Source organism: Salvia splendens, chromosome 10 (genome assembly GCF_004379255.2).
Source record: "Salvia splendens isolate huo1 chromosome 10, SspV2, whole genome shotgun sequence".
Lineage (NCBI taxonomy): Eukaryota > Viridiplantae > Streptophyta > Magnoliopsida > Lamiales > Lamiaceae > Salvia > Salvia splendens.
The window spans coordinates 14,206,256-14,224,854 of NC_056041.1; the positions used below are offsets into that span (position 1 = coordinate 14,206,256).

An 18,599-nucleotide genomic window follows, 5' to 3' on the forward strand; every position below is an offset into this window, starting at 1 on the left:
CATGGTGGGCCGGCCTCGTAGATTTTGAGAGATGAGCAGATTCAATGAGCATTGAGAGGTTGAAATAAGGCATCAAATGTTGGTACCAGCTTGCCAAAGTAGGGCCATTGCCGAGGACCATGCTGCTAGAGTTAGTAGGAAACAATGATTCTTGATCTCACAAATGCAAATGATTCAAAGACAAACCATGTGATTTCTCATATGCTTATGTTTCTCTAATTTTTCTTTTTTCAAGAATATAGCCTTTTAGTTTCACCTATATATACATCACATTTCTTGATCATCACAACCAACACATTGACTGAGCAAAAATCACTTAAACTTTTCTCCAAGTTTTTACACATTTTAGAAGAAAAAAAACATTAATTCATACAACAACAACGATGGTGGCCATCCGCCAAATGCTGAGACGAACTTTATCCAACGAGAGGAGATCAGCTGAGGTTCCAAAGGGACACTGTGCTGTCTACGTTGGAGAAAATGAGAAGAGACGGTTTGTCATCCCTGTGTCGTACTTGAACCACCCCTCGTTTCAAGAACTGTTGCTCCAAGCCGAGGAAGAATTCGGGTTCCATCATCCAACCGGTGGCCTCACCATCCCTTGCAGCGAGGATTTGTTCCTCGATCTAACATCCCAACTGCGCAGAGCATGAGAGGATCACAGTTTTACAAGTATTTTTTAGAAGAAGTAGAAACGTACTCTTTTAGTAGGCAAAGAAATGTAAAGATTACTGATTCATTTTTGGAGATCACTTTTTAGTATGAGATGCTTTGATTTCAACTGCTACAACTTACAAGTCATGTTTTCTTGTGCAATTTTCTACAAACAAAGAATTTGTAGCACATATGTCATTATTTGGCATAAGCTACTTTAATTCATCTGTTATAAGTCATGTTTGCTTATGCAACTTTTTACAAGCCAAATCTCTCTCAAGCATTAGAAATTTAAAAAATATGAACTTTGGTATGTATAATTTGTTAGTATTCTATCTGTGTGTAGATTTATGTATTTCAGCTATCACACTATCATAGTAATAATTATATTTTGGAAAAATAAGAGACAGATCCATGTGAATCTTGATATCTGATGTGAATGTTTCTGCTCTATTTATTTGCATGGTCCCTTTCCAAATTTTCTCTTGACCTCAGAAATTTAAAAGCCAAGAATATCACAAATTCCTATTTTATCTACTCACGAATTCACACTTGACAAGCTAGGAAAACTCATACATACATCATCTAACAAAAATTGAAAATTATTCCTTAAATTAGTGCACATTCTTATTAGTTTCTTTGCAAAGTGTTAGATACATTAAGTGGCAGAATCTCAAATCAGACAAAAAATCTTCATCTAATCTAAATAAACTCTGCAAGAAACAAGGAATCTGCATTATTTCTGACTCATCTAAAACGACATGTTATTTACAAAATCAAGCACAAAGGGGTTCTATGATGTTTTTGGTAGGAAACAGGATTCTCATCAGCAACAAAACCATATATTATGCAGCCTTAGAGCTAAAAAAATATTAAAAAATTTCAATCTTCATGTGCTTATGTGTCTCTAAAATTGCTTCTTCTTAACCTCTAAATTTCAAGATTTTGAAAGCTTCACAAAACATCCACATATTTTACTTCACTACTAAATCTGCTTTGTTATATAGCTACCATGGCAATTCACATGCTTAGAAGGTTTCCATCATCCGAGAAAATATCGGTATCATCAAGAACTCCAAAGAGGCATTTGGCTTTCTACGTCGGGAGAAAGAAAAGAAGTGCTTTGTAATCCCATTGTCGTAGTTACCGGCCATCGTTTCATCAACATTGTTGTTTTGAGTTGAAGAAGAAGTCGGGTTCAATCACCCTGTGGGCGGCCTCACCATTCCTTGCACTGAGCACTTGGTCATTGATCTCACATCTTGCCTTACATGAGCTTAGTTGATGAGGGCACAAGCTAGGATTTAGGGGGGAAATACTTTTTTTTTGTTATTCCTTTCAAATATTCTACATGTACTACTAGATTATTATTCGAGTGAACATAATCATTTGGATAATACTTCTTACGAGTCTCACATCTAATTGAAATAACTCAAGTTTGATTCAAATTTCGTAAGGACTAATTCATCCTATATATTTACATATAGAATGTACAACACCCTTGGCAACTTGGGCTTTTAACTTAATCACTAAAATTCGTATATTACCATTATTTAATCTGATATACGTATAATGATGGTTTCCAAAACCATATAAATACAAATGTCTGAATAATTATGAAAAATACGCCAAAATAAATGGTTCCTGTGTGGTAGATTGTCCCTAAGCAGACAGGATCGAATGCTGGCAGCCGCAGTGTGGGAGTTTCACCACTGTGGTGGCTCCTTGTGTGCTGGTTACCAGTGTAAGTTCCTCCCACCTAATGGGCCGCTGAGGTACCGTGTTTGAACCCCTCCATAGCGATGTCGGGCCGGGTTATGGGGGCGCCTGGGGTGAGCGAATCACCTTTTGTCCCTAAGCTATATTAAATTGCAAATAAATTTGGCTGACTATCATTGGTTGATAGGTTGCCTAAAGGCAAACCTTTCCGTAGCAGATTAGATAGATCCGGTTACTCTTATCTTTCTCCGTACATTCGTACATTGGATCTAATTGCAATTTGAAAACCCTAATTTTCAGCTCGATCAGAATTGGGGGTTTTTTCGGCTGAATTGCAAAATGCCTCAGAAGAATGGAGCTGAACAATCGGATGCCAGTGGTTCGATGCCAAAATCGCAGCGCACAAAAATAATTAAATCCTCAGATGACAGTGAAAAAAAGGTGATTGTCACTGTTATGAATTGTTTTTTTTTTTAATAATTCGATTGCTATGCAAAATTCGATGTTAATATTGAAACTCGAAGTTGAATCGAAGTCCTTAGTTCCTTATCTTCTTTCGAATTTTTGATTTTTTTTGCTGGTTGTGTAGAATTTGGCTAAAAAGATTAAAGATACAGAAATTTGTGTACCCATTGTGTATGGTAACATTGCATTTTGGCTTGGTAAGAAGGCGAGCGAGTAAGTGTATTTCTTTCTTTTTATTCCGTCATTTTTACTTTGACTATTTTTCATCATTTTCAGTCCTATTTTTTGGTAAGTTTGTGGTGTTTGATAAACTTCTGGTTTGATTCTGCATTGTTTCATTTCGTGTTTTTTAGGTACCAGTCACATAAATGGACAGTTTATGTCCGTGGATCGACCAATGAGGACCTAGGAGTGGTGGTTAAGCGTGCCGTTTTTCAGCTGCATTCAAGTTTTAATAATCCCACAAGGATTATTGATAGCCCTCCTTTTGAGTTATCAGAATCAGGATGGGGTGAATTTGAAGTCGCTATAACTCTTCATTTTCAAAGTGATGTTTCCGATAAGCCATTGCATTTGTGAGTTGTTTTTCCATGCCATATACGTGTATAGCATAAGAGCAGTCCTATCCAGTGACCAGTCTTACCAACTGTATCGCTCACACACACACACAATATATATAGTTATATACATAGTCTTGAATTCGAGCCTTCTTTCTTTGATTGAATTCCAAATAAGATTGTATTTTGTCATTTGAATTGTTTATAGGTTTCATCATTTGAAGTTATATCCTGAGGATGAGTCTGGTCCTCTATCCACGAAGAAGCCTGTTGTTGTGGAATCTTATGATGAAGTTGTTATTTCAGAGCCTTCTGAGGCTCTCTTTGCCCGGTTGCAGCATCATCCTGCAGTTATTGTGCCTAGACTGCCTGCGGGCTTTACTTTGCCTTCTTGTAAGTTCTGCTTATAGTATTGGTTAGTAAAGGTTTTGCTATCACTGCATTTTTTATGGTATTTGCGTTCTATATCTTTTGCTCCACGTCACTGGGCTTCAAGATGCTATTTTTAAATGTGTTCTTGCAGTGCCTATTGAGGATCTCGAGAACAGGAACAGAGGTGGCACCAAAGATCACAATCCCCTGAACCAGTGGTTTTCCAAATTTTCTGAGGCGGATGAGCTGCTAAGACTTGCTGCAGCTCGCGAGCAGGTTATAAGAGTATAGACTTTAGGCATCTACATGAAATATTAATAATCTGATCATATAAGTTTTTTAGATGGTGGATCTTGACTTTAAAGTGATTGAGTTTATCTCTTTGAAAAATTAAAACTAAGAGCAAAGAATTAAAGCATGGAAACTGTCAAAAAGTATATAGTTAAAGTGATGATAAGATTTAATATGTGGGATGTGTGCGATATTTGTTTATTGACTTTTGCTAGTTAAATGTTGAACATATAGAAGGGAAATGATGAAGGTACAATTGAGAAGTTAAATGGTTTCACATGCTGCCTAGTATTTGATAAAAACTGCTTCGTTATGCTTGAAGGGAAATGATGACAAAAATTAGAATATCAGATATATGTATAACTCAAAATTTCCATCAGACACTGTATATTGTTTCCATTGTTGGGCCAAAGGGAATTCAGTTTAGGAGCTAGTCGTATCCCAACAGCCCCTTCAATAAAAGCAAAATAATATTACAACAACAATAGTCATCTTTCATGGTTGCTATGTTTCGATGTTTACGGATTGTGATTCAAATAACACATTGTGCAATCTTTGAATAAATCAATAGTGCATTATTAGCCATTTTCCCATCTTAATTATATGAAATGGGAGCTTTGCACAACACACGTCCATGCATATATTCATTTTCTGTTGTGGTGAAAGAAATATCATGTTTTGACTAGGGGTGTGCATTCATGTTTCGGTTCGGTTTTTCGCCCAAACCGAACCGAACCCGAAAAACCGAATTTAGGCTAAAATTGAAACCAAACCGAAAACCGAAAACCGAACTTAAAAAACTGAAAAAACCGAAAAAACTGAAATTTAAAAAAAAAACTAAAAATATATATATTAATATATATATATATATATATTATTTTATATATACTAATAGAATATAAATATAAAATTAATAGAATATATATTATATATATGACATAATATACTAAATTAATAGAATTAATATATATAATATTATATTTAAAATATAATTCGGTTTTTCGGTTCTTCAGTTTTTTTTTTTGCCCGAACCGAATCGAACCGAAAAACCGAAATTTTTGTATTTTTAAAACCGAACCGAACCGAAAAACCAAAAAAACCGAACCGAATTTCAAAATTTCGGTTTGGTTCGGTTCGGATATTCGATTTTCGGTTTTTTTGCTCACCTCTAGTTTTGACAGTGTGTGTGAATGCTTAGGTGCAAGGACATATTGCAAGACTCAGACGGCAGTTGAGTTTGATTGACGGACAGCAGCAACAGCAGCAGCAGCAACTCAAAACGGCATCTGATATGTAAATGTTTATTGTATCTCATGAAAGATATTACGTTTTACCATACGGAGAGTCTAAAAATTAAGAGTTCTTTTCAGTCATATATAATGAGTATACCTTGATCTCTTGGTTCGCTCTGCTGAAGGGAATTTTGTACTTTCCCATTTTCAGCTCCTTGCTGCATGTTTTGTCAAGATGAAATGATGAATATAACAATTTATTCACATTGAGAAGCAGTAAATAATCATTTATCTTTCTCAAGCTTAATTAAGAATGTACTTACACTTTGAAACAGTTTAACAGTTTGCGGTGTGTGTTCATTCTGTCTTACTTAATTACATATTTATATTGCAAACAGATTTTGATTTCCTTCATTTTGATTTCCCTTTTTTGTTGGAAGCTAGCTCATAGTGGCTCTGTGTGCAATACATTTGGTTTTGCACGGAGATGATACTCGTAGAACTATTATGCAATTATATTGGTGCGCGTGCATAGTGCCAAAAGATAATGAATAAGTATCTGTATCTTTAGGATTATTTGCTTTATCCCTGTGGGTGGGTTGTGATCTCTCTCTATCACACCCTGTTAGTTAAGTTGGGGATGATAAAAGTCAGGCGAATCTTTTTTTATTAAAAAAATCTGTTTGTCTTACTGCGATGATTAGAGTGACCTACCTATGCATGGACTGTAACTGGATAAGTTTTGTTTCTATTCTGCATATTGAGGTGTTTATGGATATTCTGATCCAGTTCTTGGTATAATACCTATTCTGTTACCCACCCCCACCCCCACCCCCGGAAAAGAAAATGTCTTTTGCTATAACTATTTACTAGTCTGTATGTTTTCTCATGAAAAAGTAGATTGTTGAGTTCTACCTCTTGTGTTATAGGCGCTGTGGAAAAACTGAGACATTTTTCACGTTTCCTCATTCAAGAATTCTGATATGTCGGACTTCTTGTACTAACTATTGTACCGTCCGTGAAATTATTGTAAATGGAACTGTACTTTGTCAAATCAGAAAACTTTCTGGACATCGTACTTTGGGATTTGACTAACCTAGGTGCAAGGAAGTTGCATCATTAATACAAAGTGTGACTTGAACATGATAATGTTTTCCAGTGGGCTTCACAGTGGCAAATATCAAATGCTCCATATTCTTTTAAAAGTATTGGTTCTTGAGGCTTCCATGGGGTCATAAGTAATTTCCATTTGCTCGATAGATGTAAATATATGTTCCACTGCCTAGTTGATACTCTTCTGGTAAACTAAAGATAGCAATGTGTATATGGTATTCACAGCATAATGGTTTCTGCAGATTTTACTGATTTTACCGTCTTTCTTTGCCTTCTTTAGTACATATCTTCTGACTTTTAAGCTTATAAGTTATATGAACATATTAACTGGAAAGTGTAGCTTCCATTCCAAATTGCATCCATTCATATTGGTATGTGTCGGAGTTCCTTTGAAGTCTTGGTGCATTTGCTGTAAAGAGTAACTTCTGTGCATCAAATATTGATAAGACTTAAATGTTGTGCCATTTCCACTCATCTACTCATTGTTGCTAGGCTCCATCTGATGGGCGGCATTTCAGGTAACAGATCACTATCCTTCAATATTAGAGTTGATTTCAATATCATTTTTTGTGGGTCCCTGATATAACCCTGGCACATTCTCATGTTTCTCAGATGCTATTACATGTCTAGGGATCTATTAATTGTTTTCAACTTATGGGTTGGAAATCCAAGCTTCTTGTGCTCTAAGGTCTTTTGAAATGAAGTACTTTCTGACTTCTGAGCTGTTGTTAGGCCCCAGTTGTCTTTGAATAATGGCCCCTCCAGATGCAACCCATTCTGGTATATCTCCACGAATTCCTTTCTATCTACTTCCCTGCCCTAAATCCTGTTTCTTGCTAGTTTATTACAAAATCTGTGACCCGACTCTATCTAGAACTTGATTTTATTCCTAGTTTGTTGCTGTTTTTATGGTTTACCTAGGGTTTCTTGCAACAAGCTTGAGCTTGGCACGTGGGTCGGGAGTTATTTTGGAGTGTGGGTCTGTCTTGAAGAATTAAGTTAAGCTAACAGTTTCAAGTAGTTGGGAGTAATATCCAAGAAAGTAGCTCTAGGGAAAGAGTAACATGGGCTTCATGTGCTATAGGGATTTCTATGTCACTTTCTACTTGAAATTAAAAGGGAAATTCGGTTGATGTATTAGTTTCTCCTTCGGAGCACCTCAATTTTATTGGTCTATAGAAAAATACTCGAGGGACCACTAACGGGCGATCCCCGTTTTTTATATCTTCCCTCACCACACACACACATACTTAGTGTCCATGCTGAGTGTGTAAGGTAAAATTACATTACACACACACACACACACACACAAACCTTAACTGCACCTATTTCTGGAACATGGGATTCCACCATATTATATTTTCAGCTAGACTTGATCTACCTACCATTTTGTATATACTTAAATGGTTTCTATGAGTAGTTTGTACTACTTATCATTTATTTTTACTATTTTAATGGTATATAATAGCCCAAGTCATTCTTGAACTCTCTCTATATATGCAATAAATTAGTGAAAAGGGGAGGCTACAGATATGGTGGAGCTGTGATCCTAAATTCCTAGTGCTTTTGGAGAGAGAATTATTTTTGAGGATACAAAAAGATGTAGTGTCAAGGACTTGAGGGGATATAACATAATGAGAAGATATTGCAACATTTAATATTATTAGAAATTATTTAGAGATTTTCATAAACGTTTTTCTGAGCCTTGGAACATGCAGATATAGCTTTCTTTCATTTCCCTGTGGGCATAGGGGGGGGTAGGGGGGGTGGGGTGGGGGGAGGGGTAGTGTCTGTGACTGTGGGTGGTTCTCATTCAACATCTTCTAGTCTGTTTAATGAGACGAGGACCACACCTCGATCATATCAAGTTGTATTATAGCTATGTATCATGCGTGAGATATCTTCTCGGTCGTCAAGGGTATTTTTGTCATTTCACAAGCCATCCGCGAGCTCCCCCTGTATTTTGAAAAGGATAGTTCCGGTTCTAAAATACATGTGAGAGAGTTGAAAATTAGGTCGTTTAGATGGCACATCGAATGTACATTATTATACTAGTATATTGTTTATGTACACAATTACAAAACAAATTGCAATCATGTATTATTAATTGAAGGGTTGGATCTGGCACATAATATTGGAAGAAGTGAAATCTTGGATTTTCAGAGGAATTAAATATGGTTGTCGATTTCAAATGTTGGGACCAAAATATCTTCACAAGTGTTATTATCATACTTATATTTATATATTATGTCGATTCACTTTGGAGTGGAATAAATAATGCTGCAGTTCTCCAGAAAAGAAATACTACTCCACTAGTATTTTCAAACGTAGGGTAAAAGACAAGCAAGTGCAATTGTAAAAAACCTAGAAATCCTAACATAGTATAAATTGTTCCTAATTTAATATTTAAGGCACAATTTAATACTAAAAAATAAGGATGAAAGTACACAAGAAAGTACGACTGTTTTATTTCCTCAATAATTATCGATATGATCGAGAGATATTTAATAAGAATATTATCAGATCCTGAAAAAATATTATTGCGAAAAACAAGAAGTAAAAAATCACAAATACGACAAGAATGTAAGAGCAATGGGATTAATTATAGTCTACGGATTTTAACGGTTAATTAGTTAATGAAATGGGATTATAATTTATCCAGTTGCAGTAGTTTGTTTTGTATATTTGGACACTGTTTATGTACAGATAAAATTTATTTAAAAAAGGGTCAAAATTAAACCTGAAAAAAGCATCTTCACATGGATTCTACTGCAGCAACTGTGATGTTTTTTAGCTGACAATAACTTAGCAGAATCACAAGCCCAACAACAAGAAAAAACCAAAATCTTCTTGGGGAAAATGGTTTCTGTATTCTTGTGTGCGTGTCGATGAGAAAAAGAGAGAGATTTTTTATTCTAAACCAAATAATTAAAAGGTTAAGTCAAGTTTTAAAAGGAAAATGTGTACTTTGTGTGGGTATCTGAACGTTATAATTATATATTGATAGTAATTTTTTAGTAATTGCAACTGGTTTATTTTACCCTCTTTAAAAAGCGGTGAAATTAATAGTTATTTAATCTCTATACTTTGATGGAAGATAAATGGTGAAGAAAATTATGGTAACCACATAAATAAATATTAGTTGCAAGATTGCCAAAATATTCGGTTGTGAGACAGAATGTTGGAAGTGGAAGCAACTAGTTCGGAAAGTTTGATGTTGAATTCTGAAACCGATTGCAACTGTGAAAGCCAAGTTCTCAGGCCACCATCCAACAATTTTGATTTTTATGTTAATTTAAAATCATATTTCTATGTGTGTGTTGTGTAACGGTGCAATTTTTTTTTTAAAAAAAAGCTATTTTATTAATTAAAAATCAAAATGCAATATATCTTTGTATATTTATTATAGAACTAGTATTTCAAGTGAAAGTTATGTTAGTAGTTCATTTAGATAAATTTAAAGATCATATAGGTTATAAGTCTCTATGTGAGCGTTACGCATTATCAACTTATAAGTAAGGAGTGCTTAGTAACTGACAAAATTGTTATGAATCGAAGCCCTAAATTAATGTCTCATATATAAATTGTCTTCAAACACCCTTATCTCTATAAACAGAGTGCAAAACTTAAAATCATTAGTTTCTCAATAGTTGTTTTAAATTTATAACCCCTAAATAGTACTCCACCAATAATGTGTGTTTTATCAAATTCACAAAGTGAATTAAATTGCATGTCATGTCATGTCAACTTTTAATCTCTAGTCACGAGATAAGTCAAATATGAATTACAAACACTTTAATTAGTTAATCACATCAAGCTCGAGAAATCAAATTGAAGCAAAAAGTTATCCTATTAATAATAATTTGCTAATTAGGGTACAAAATTGAAGCTCAAAGGGTCCATAATGCTAGCCAACATGAGATACTACACCAACTGGTTTTAAGCCCCACATTGTCCTTTCCCATTTTCCTCACAACCCTAAATCCCCGTGGTATGTCCACTCCACCCCCTCTAAATTTCTTCATAAATACCCTCATTCCCTATCTCCACCGCCACCTCCAAAAACCTCACATTCAAATTTCTTTTTTTCCTCATTTTCTTGCCAAAACACTAAACACACTCTCAACAAAACAAAATATTTCCAAAAATAAAAATAAAAATAAAAATCAAAGCAATGGCTATGAAGAAACAAAACAAGGTGGCTCAAACGGCGATGTTGAAGCAAATCTTGAAGAAGTGTTCGAGTCTGGGTAAAAGGATCGTAGACGACGAGAGCGGCCTACCCGTGGACGTGCCCAAGGGGCACTTTGCAGTCTATGTGGGCGAGAATAGGACCAGATACATCGTTCCCATCTCGTTTTTGACCCATCCCGAGTTCCAATGCCTCCTCAGACGAGCCGAGGAGGAATTCGGGTTCGGACACGAGATGGGCCTCACTATCCCTTGTGAGGAAGTGGTTTTCCAATCCCTAACCTCTATGCTTAGATGAGAGAGAGATGGTCAAGATGGAAGGGCAGCCATGCAAGAGAAGTTTGTATGCTTGCTTTTTTCCAAACCTTTTTTTAACATCTCTTTCTTTTCTTTTTTTTCCTCTTCTTTAGTTTGGGATATTCTTTTTTTTTAATTTGTTCTTCGTTAAGGGGAATATGTTTTAAAGCCTATTTTGTGGGGTTTTTAGTGAAGATCATCTAACCCTAGACGCCCATGAAATTTGTAATGATTTGAGTTTTTTGTGGGTTGGATTTGTGATTATAAGAACAAGGGAGTTCTAATTAGTTTCCTCGAAGAGGTGTTATTTAATTTGTTTGTCTACACCACTATTGAGAGAGAAACTTGAATTTCATGTTCATTAAAAACAAGAATGATTTATTTGACGGAATTTAATGTTCTTGACTTCTTGGTTGAATCGAGAATTACTATATACATATTTCACTTTTATGTTGTTTAGTTCTAGATTTAACTATTAAATATTATATTTGAATTATATATACATCCAATTTCTGTCAGTTTTATTCTTATAGTATTTGTGTATGTACATGTGTTTTTGACAAGAAATGAATTATTATTATTATTATTATTATTATTATTATTATTATTATTTGTTAGTATGGCAGAGTGGTAAAGATATGTGACTGTGTGTGTAGATACACCCCAATATTCGCTATACTATATTTTGTTCTATTGAGCTCTCAAATTTATTTTATTTCTCTACTTTAAATCTTTAACTTTTTTTCCTTTGTAAGTTATTATTAACATGACCATGATTGCATAAATTACTAAATTAGACTACATGTGTCAAAAAAAATTAATATTACTGCAGGAAGCTGGAAAAGTCAAATTTGAGAGCACAATGGAAAAATAAAAAAACGAAGGAGATACAAAAATGTAGAAGATGTAGAATTGAATAAAACAAAACAGCATAGTTGAAGTCTTGAAGAAGAGACCGAAAAAATGAATGCATTTTGTCAGTATTACAATTTCACGTCTAAAAAATAGATTGACATGTACATATGCATCTTATCGATAGTCTAGACTAGATATATAGTCCAGTCTGTATACTCCATCAGATCGCACTGCTCAACTCTCAATCCTTGACGCCTCATCTTAATTAGTAGCGATTCATCTTCCATTTACAAACACAACATTTTTTATTTTTATTGTACTATCAATTAAAAATTAATATGGAACATTAGCGTTTACATGATCTGCGATTTTTATTTAAATAAAAAAAAGGACACAGTAGTTCCTGTTTGATTTTTATTTTTATTAATATATAATAAGCTCATATGTGTGAATCACGAGTTGTAATTTGTGAACGAGATGAGTCCCGTCCTTGTGGAATACAAGTACATGCCAATGTACAGCATCGAGATTTTTTCAAGTAACCAAATAAATCAGTTTTATATTTATATATCCAATATAAATCTGGGTCCCCCACTAATATGAGTTGTTGATGAGATAAATGCATTGTCTCACATAATTTTATCCTTTACTAAACTGCATGGATGATAATTATCATCTTTTCATATGCTATTTTATTATACACTATCAACTTTTCAAATTATTTGTCCTTCTATCGACTTTTCAAAACAATCGATAGAACGGAGCACATATTTGTATTCATCTTTTATAAATTAAATAATTATAACTCAGAAATTAAGTGTATGAAAATAAATTTGCATATTGAAATTGAAATGTACGTGGTGGAAAAAATCTCAAATTTGAGAATTTCTTATTTCTTAAAATATGGTGGCACTCGCTATTGATTTTCGAATTTTTAGAGAGTCGAGTCACAGTTGAGTCGTGACATCACTAATATGCCTGGGTCCACGCCATGTGTAGTCGGGTCGGGTCGGGCCGCTACATCGTCCATGTGAAAAGGAAGCTTCCTTTTTTGTCAAATACCCCAAATCTATATCCGGCTTGGATCGGGTGCCCGAAACTTATTCGGATCCAATTGTACCATAGAATGCTTTTGGGGATTCGTAACATGAAAGTGTTCACTGATAAATTCAAAATTAAAATATAATCGATGCACTTTTTTCTATACATAAGAGCACAAAATCATCATCATGTTTAAGGGACATTCAATACACAACAAACACTAGAATATCCACGTATAGAATTGAGAAAAGAAAAAAAAATATTCTCTTCAAAATCATACATAGGATATAGACTAGAGTCCCATGTATCCACTCAAAATTAATTAATTCAACAAAAAAATATTTTAACCTAAATTATTTTTGTTACTATTTTTTTTATCACTCAAAGTTAAGTGTATCTTAATATATTTATATACTTATGAGCTTAGTCCATAGATGATAGTTGCTCATTGCCTATAATATTTATATGGGCTTTATTTTCAATTGGATCCTAACTCCAGAGGTATGATATGATACTTAGAAATGAAGGTGGGCCAGCCCGCATTGGTCGTTGTATCTTAGTAATTTGATTATCATGTTCGAATGAATCGGATCGCTACCTGTCAAAAATGTAATATATGTAACTGCAACCATACAATTATAATTAAAGAAAAGGTGAGATACAATATTTAAATGGTCACATATATTTTTTTCGTTTATTTGAATGATTTCCAAATTTTATTACTAATAGTTTGTGTGGAGTGATGCTGCTTATTCATATACACAACTAGTCGCAATGAAATATAGCAAATTAATCTACATAATAATTAAAAAGTTTCCAAAACGTCTCTGCAATAACATTTCAGATATAATTATTCATTGCAAAATATAATAATAACATTTCGCAATTTTCAAAATACTCCTATATCTTATCTAGAAAAAGACATTTATAATATCACGTCTTTTTGTCAATAATCAACTAAAGGGATGGCACATTTTTGCCTCTCTCCACCTCCCTAGCAAACAATATTCCCCCAAAAAAGGAGGAAATTCTAAAAAAATCAAGGTTAAAATCGTCCAATTGAGTGTAAATCTCAGTTGCTGAAACCGTACAGCAACGGCCGAGTTTCTCCGGCGAGAAAATCGGAGCCCTCATTCCGGCATCTCTTGATATCGGAGTCGCCGCGCGACACAAACCGCAGGATCTCCTCGAACAGCGTCTCGTCGCACGGAATCGCCAACGGCCCCGAGTAATTGGCGAAGCCGTACTCCTCCTCGGCCTGGCTGAGCAGGCGTTGGAAGATCGGGTGGTTAAGGTGCGTTGCGCGGACTACGAATCTCCGGCCGCTGGCGCCGACGGAGATCGCTAGGTGCCCCGCCGGAACGTCCGGCGGAAGGCGGTGTACCGGAGCTGGAGATGTTGCCTTCTTCTTCCACGACCTTAGCATTTGATGGATTCTAACAATGTGTCGGATTTTGTTGCATTTCGCCATGGATGCGGTGGTGAGAGAGAGTGTGTGACGAGAGAGAATCGGTGTTAGCTGTTTGAAGATTTGAAGTTGTGCATAACGGTGTGATTTTATAGGATTTTATTAGGTTTTGCGAGACGGAAATACCCCTTCAATTTTCAACTATTTACGAGATTTAGTTATAGTTATGGAGTAATATCGTAGTTAAATCATTTTTAAATTATGTAGTTGAAATTTATTTTGACATGGATATCGATTATTATTATTATTATTATTATTATTATTATAAATATAGGTTCTAGTAATTTGCATCCATATAATATGTTCGAAGGTTTTAAATTGTGTGTTACCAATAAACAAGGAACAAAACTAAAAAGATAGTGGGAGATTGGAATTAATTATTTATTCATGCATCTAGACTAACGCGATACTGATACAGGTGTATAACGTCAAATATAAACAAAATGAAATTACAATCAATACAAAAACCATAATATAACTATTCAATTCATTTTGACACCAACGCAATAAAAATTGGCTTCATATGATAGATACCTATGCAAAGTCTCAATTCTCGAATCTAAAAGACTGATAATCAAAACAAACTCTAACTATAGACATAATCAAAATCATTAATGAATAAAATTATAACTTCTTTTAAAATATCCGATACAATTAGTGTATGGATACACGTTTATTTTTAATTTTATGCATGTACATCATATAGTGCCCAATATTGTTATCTTATTTTGAAATAGGTAAACAAATAGAAATTTAAAGTTTTTGATAAGTTTGAATCTAAGATCTTTAGTTTCAAGCATTAATGTACCATAATTACTACTCCATATTCCAACACACGTCCTGATTTATTATGAAAATTTTGATATTAAGAAATTAAAGTTTTTCTTAGTATGACGGAATGTAACGAAGGTAAAATGAAATTATGGTACAAATGGAATGAAATAATAATTCCCCCATTCCATTATATGAGTATTCCATTTTATTATACCAAGCAAAGAATTATAAATACGCCAGTTCATTCTCTCTCTCACTCTTGTACACTTCTGTGGAATTTCTTTAGACCCATTCCTCGTCAATTAATTAGTACTCCATAACGAACCTACAAATTCATTATATTGTTTTGACTTTTGATCCATAATATTTATTTGAGTGTCAACTAATTCAGCAAACTATTGGAAAAACATTACTAAACAATCGTGAGATTAAAGCTGTTATATATCTTTATTCAATTAATCTTGTAAATGTAAAAAGTTAAGTATCATAAATTTTACCTAAATTTCACAATGAAAATGAATAATAAGGTTGGACCAATAAGTTTTACCTCCCTCAATTTCACAATAAAAGTTCGCTAAGTCATTTTAGTTCGCCTTATAATAAGGGTTTCTTTTCACTTTTATCATAAAGTGAAATAGATTTCATATTCCATTAGCTCGTTTCGTTTACATATTAGGAGTATAATATAAATATATAAAAATGAGATTTATATTTTACTAATTTTTTCCACTATTTTTTTAAAAATTTTAGTCTGAATTAACTATAGAGTACCACTATTACTGGACCGAGTGAGTAATTAATAAGTCTGTTTGATTTTATTTTAGTTAATTTATTTTGCTCATGAAATATTGTACATAAATGTAATTAAGGCGTGGCTAAGCTTACACGTGACATTTGTTCCGTGTCAATCGTAATTTGTGATGCAATACGAATAATAGCGATTAATTTTAAATGATGTAATGCACAATCAAACATTTCGGAATTAATTGAATTTCGTTCGGATTCTGGCATATCTGATTCAAAATTTACAATTCAGTGATATTTAAAAAAAAAACGTCTTCAATTATAAATAGATAATACTATTGTCTTTTAAAAACATAAGATCTTAATTAGGGCCTTAGGATAAAAATTAGCTCCTAGTTTAATATGAGAGCAAAGAAAAGCCGTTTATTTAAGCATCTTATATCATGGTATATTCCAACTACATTTTATTGAAAGTAAAACAGTATTAATATTGTGATTAAATGTATATGCCCCAAAAGTTTAAAAAGAATAAATTATAATTAATGCACAAACTTTCCCACATCCACAATTCTAATGTGATTTTGAAAATTACTCCGTATATGTTTAATCTTGTTTGAAAACATAGTCATGCCTGATTAGCATGCGAAAGTCGGATGGACAATCTTGTTACTCTTATATTAACTTCACAATGATCGAAAAATTAGGGACACTACTAATTTCGTAACGAATTACAAAAGTGATAACATCATTGCAACGTTTTAGTTAGGTTAAAATTACAAAATAGATCAGAGTTCTAAGTTCCATAATATCCCCTAAATCAGTGTGGAATATTTCCAAAATAAAATAATGTAATTAATGTGGACGAACTAATTAACTGATTAAGTGCGTTAAGATCGCTGATTTTCCTGTTTCAGTTTTGAATCTTTTGATTCATTGTCTCACCATATCTAATTATGGCAGTAATTAATTAATCTGTCTAAAGATTTGGGGAATATATGCGGGGCCCTGTTTTTCGAACTTAATCACGACTATTAGTGAAAATACAATAATTTAAAGGCCCCCGTCACATGGCTTATGAAAATTTCACCATAATCTTAAATAATTTATTTCACCATTTAATGTGATTTACAGTTTTTCAAAACCACCATAATACAATTGACGTGGTCAATATATTAACCTTATTTCCCCATATTTCCATTATACTATTGACGTGTCCAATATATTAACCTTATTTCCCTATACGGTAATATGGGAAATGACAATTAACATTTTTGAAACATTAAATCAATTCCGCTAATGATATCCATAATAGGATATCAATAAGTTTTCGGAATAACGAACCAATTATAACTCCTTTTGCATGGAATTTAGTACTCCCTCCTATGCATGCTAATAGAGTCATTTTTTTTTCTTTTTAGAAGTTCCAATTTAATTGAGTAATTTTTATTTTTGGCAAAAATTAATTCTGTCTTTTATTTTATTATCTCTTCATCTCTTTTACTTTATTCTCTCTTACTTTCTCCACCATTTATTTAACACTTTATTCTTAAACCTTGTGCCGAAAAGAAATGTCTCTATTAACAAGGAACGGAGGGAGTACTAACTAGTATATCACCCGTGTTATGCACGGAACATTGAACTGTTTGAAAAATATAATACTCCCTCCGTCCCACAAAGATTGTCCCATTTTTCCATTTTCGTCTGTCTCACAAAATTTGTCTAATTTCACCTTTTACCATTTTTGGTAGTGGACCGTATATTCCACTAACTCATTTCTACTCACATTTTATTATAAAACTAATATATAATAGTAGGATCCACATTCCACTAAATTGTGAACACACGTTGACAACATGGAGAAAAAAATTGGTAAATATAAATATATTACTGTAGATTAAATTACAAAATAGTAATTCATATATTCTGAAAATTTTCTTTATAAACAAAATTTATAGTAGAAGACACCGTACTATTAAGTTCACCATTTCAAACTTAAATCTTCAATCTTGCATGACTTATAACTCTAGACACAACAGCAGTGGCTAAAGAAAAAAAAATGAGCCCTTGAGTCAATCGAAAATAAAAAATAAGCAAACCATCTATTAATAATTAATCCATTATATTTCACATTCTTCAATAAGCAATCATATTCAACTGAGAAATAATCACTGTCTAAAAAGAAAAAAAAACAGCAAGTTTGTAGAACTGGCTAATTCAGAATAATCAAAGTCAATAACAAATCAAAAGGAAGAACTATAAACAAAACGGACAAAGGAACAAAGAAAAGTGAGCAGTAAAAAAGAAAACCTCCCACTCACTTCACTTAATAACACATTTTTAATTTTTAATTAAACGTTTAAATAACTTTTAATTATACATTTTTAATTTAATATAATTTTTAAATTAAATGGCAATCTTGTAAATTTCTTCAAAACTCCCATTCTCTTTTATATATTGTATAGATGTAGATTATTTTATCATAAGCTCCTCACTTTACCAATTAAATATGGTAATGTATTAAATTTTCTACATAAAATCCAATATTAAGTTTCTTTTTAAAAAATCGATACACAAAGACGTCTTTTGCTGGATTTTTAGCCTGTATTCTTTGATCATAAACTCATTATTCTATTTGAACGAACACTTTGAAGGTATATTTTATTTTGGTTAATCAAAATTTTAATTTATCAACCTCTATAACATGAGTAATTTGAATATGAACCATGTGTTACTCACGTGGAGAGAGCCTCTTTGAAATATCTTATCATTATAGCTAACAAATAAAATAGTTATTGCGGTGGTTTATTTATGCTACCGTTCAATCAT

General features: G+C 33.2%; 3 protein-coding genes across 3 annotated transcripts; 2 read left to right on the forward strand and 1 right to left on the reverse strand.

The window, feature by feature from the left end:
* The first annotated feature begins 2,545 nt into the window (after positions 1-2,545).
* LOC121751041 (transcription initiation factor TFIID subunit 14b-like) lies at positions 2,546-5,597 on the forward strand. Its single transcript, XM_042145750.1, has 6 exons — positions 2,546-2,814; positions 2,963-3,051; positions 3,192-3,413; positions 3,604-3,788; positions 3,919-4,043; positions 5,257-5,597. The coding sequence occupies exons 1-6, from the start codon at positions 2,713-2,715 to the stop codon at positions 5,353-5,355; spliced, it is 822 nt and encodes a 273-aa protein (XP_042001684.1). The 5' UTR covers positions 2,546-2,712; the 3' UTR covers positions 5,356-5,597.
* Positions 5,598-10,435: 4,838 nt separating this feature from the next.
* LOC121750606 (auxin-responsive protein SAUR50-like) lies at positions 10,436-11,178 on the forward strand. The gene has a single exon (XM_042145172.1). The coding sequence runs from the start codon at positions 10,578-10,580 to the stop codon at positions 10,890-10,892; it is 315 nt and encodes a 104-aa protein (XP_042001106.1). The 5' UTR covers positions 10,436-10,577; the 3' UTR covers positions 10,893-11,178.
* Positions 11,179-13,669: 2,491 nt separating this feature from the next.
* LOC121751291 (indole-3-acetic acid-induced protein ARG7-like) lies at positions 13,670-14,309 on the reverse strand. Its single transcript, XM_042146007.1, has one exon. The coding sequence runs from the start codon at positions 14,256-14,258 to the stop codon at positions 13,860-13,862; it is 399 nt and encodes a 132-aa protein (XP_042001941.1). The 5' UTR covers positions 14,259-14,309; the 3' UTR covers positions 13,670-13,859.
* Between the last annotated feature and the right edge of the window lie 4,290 nt (positions 14,310-18,599).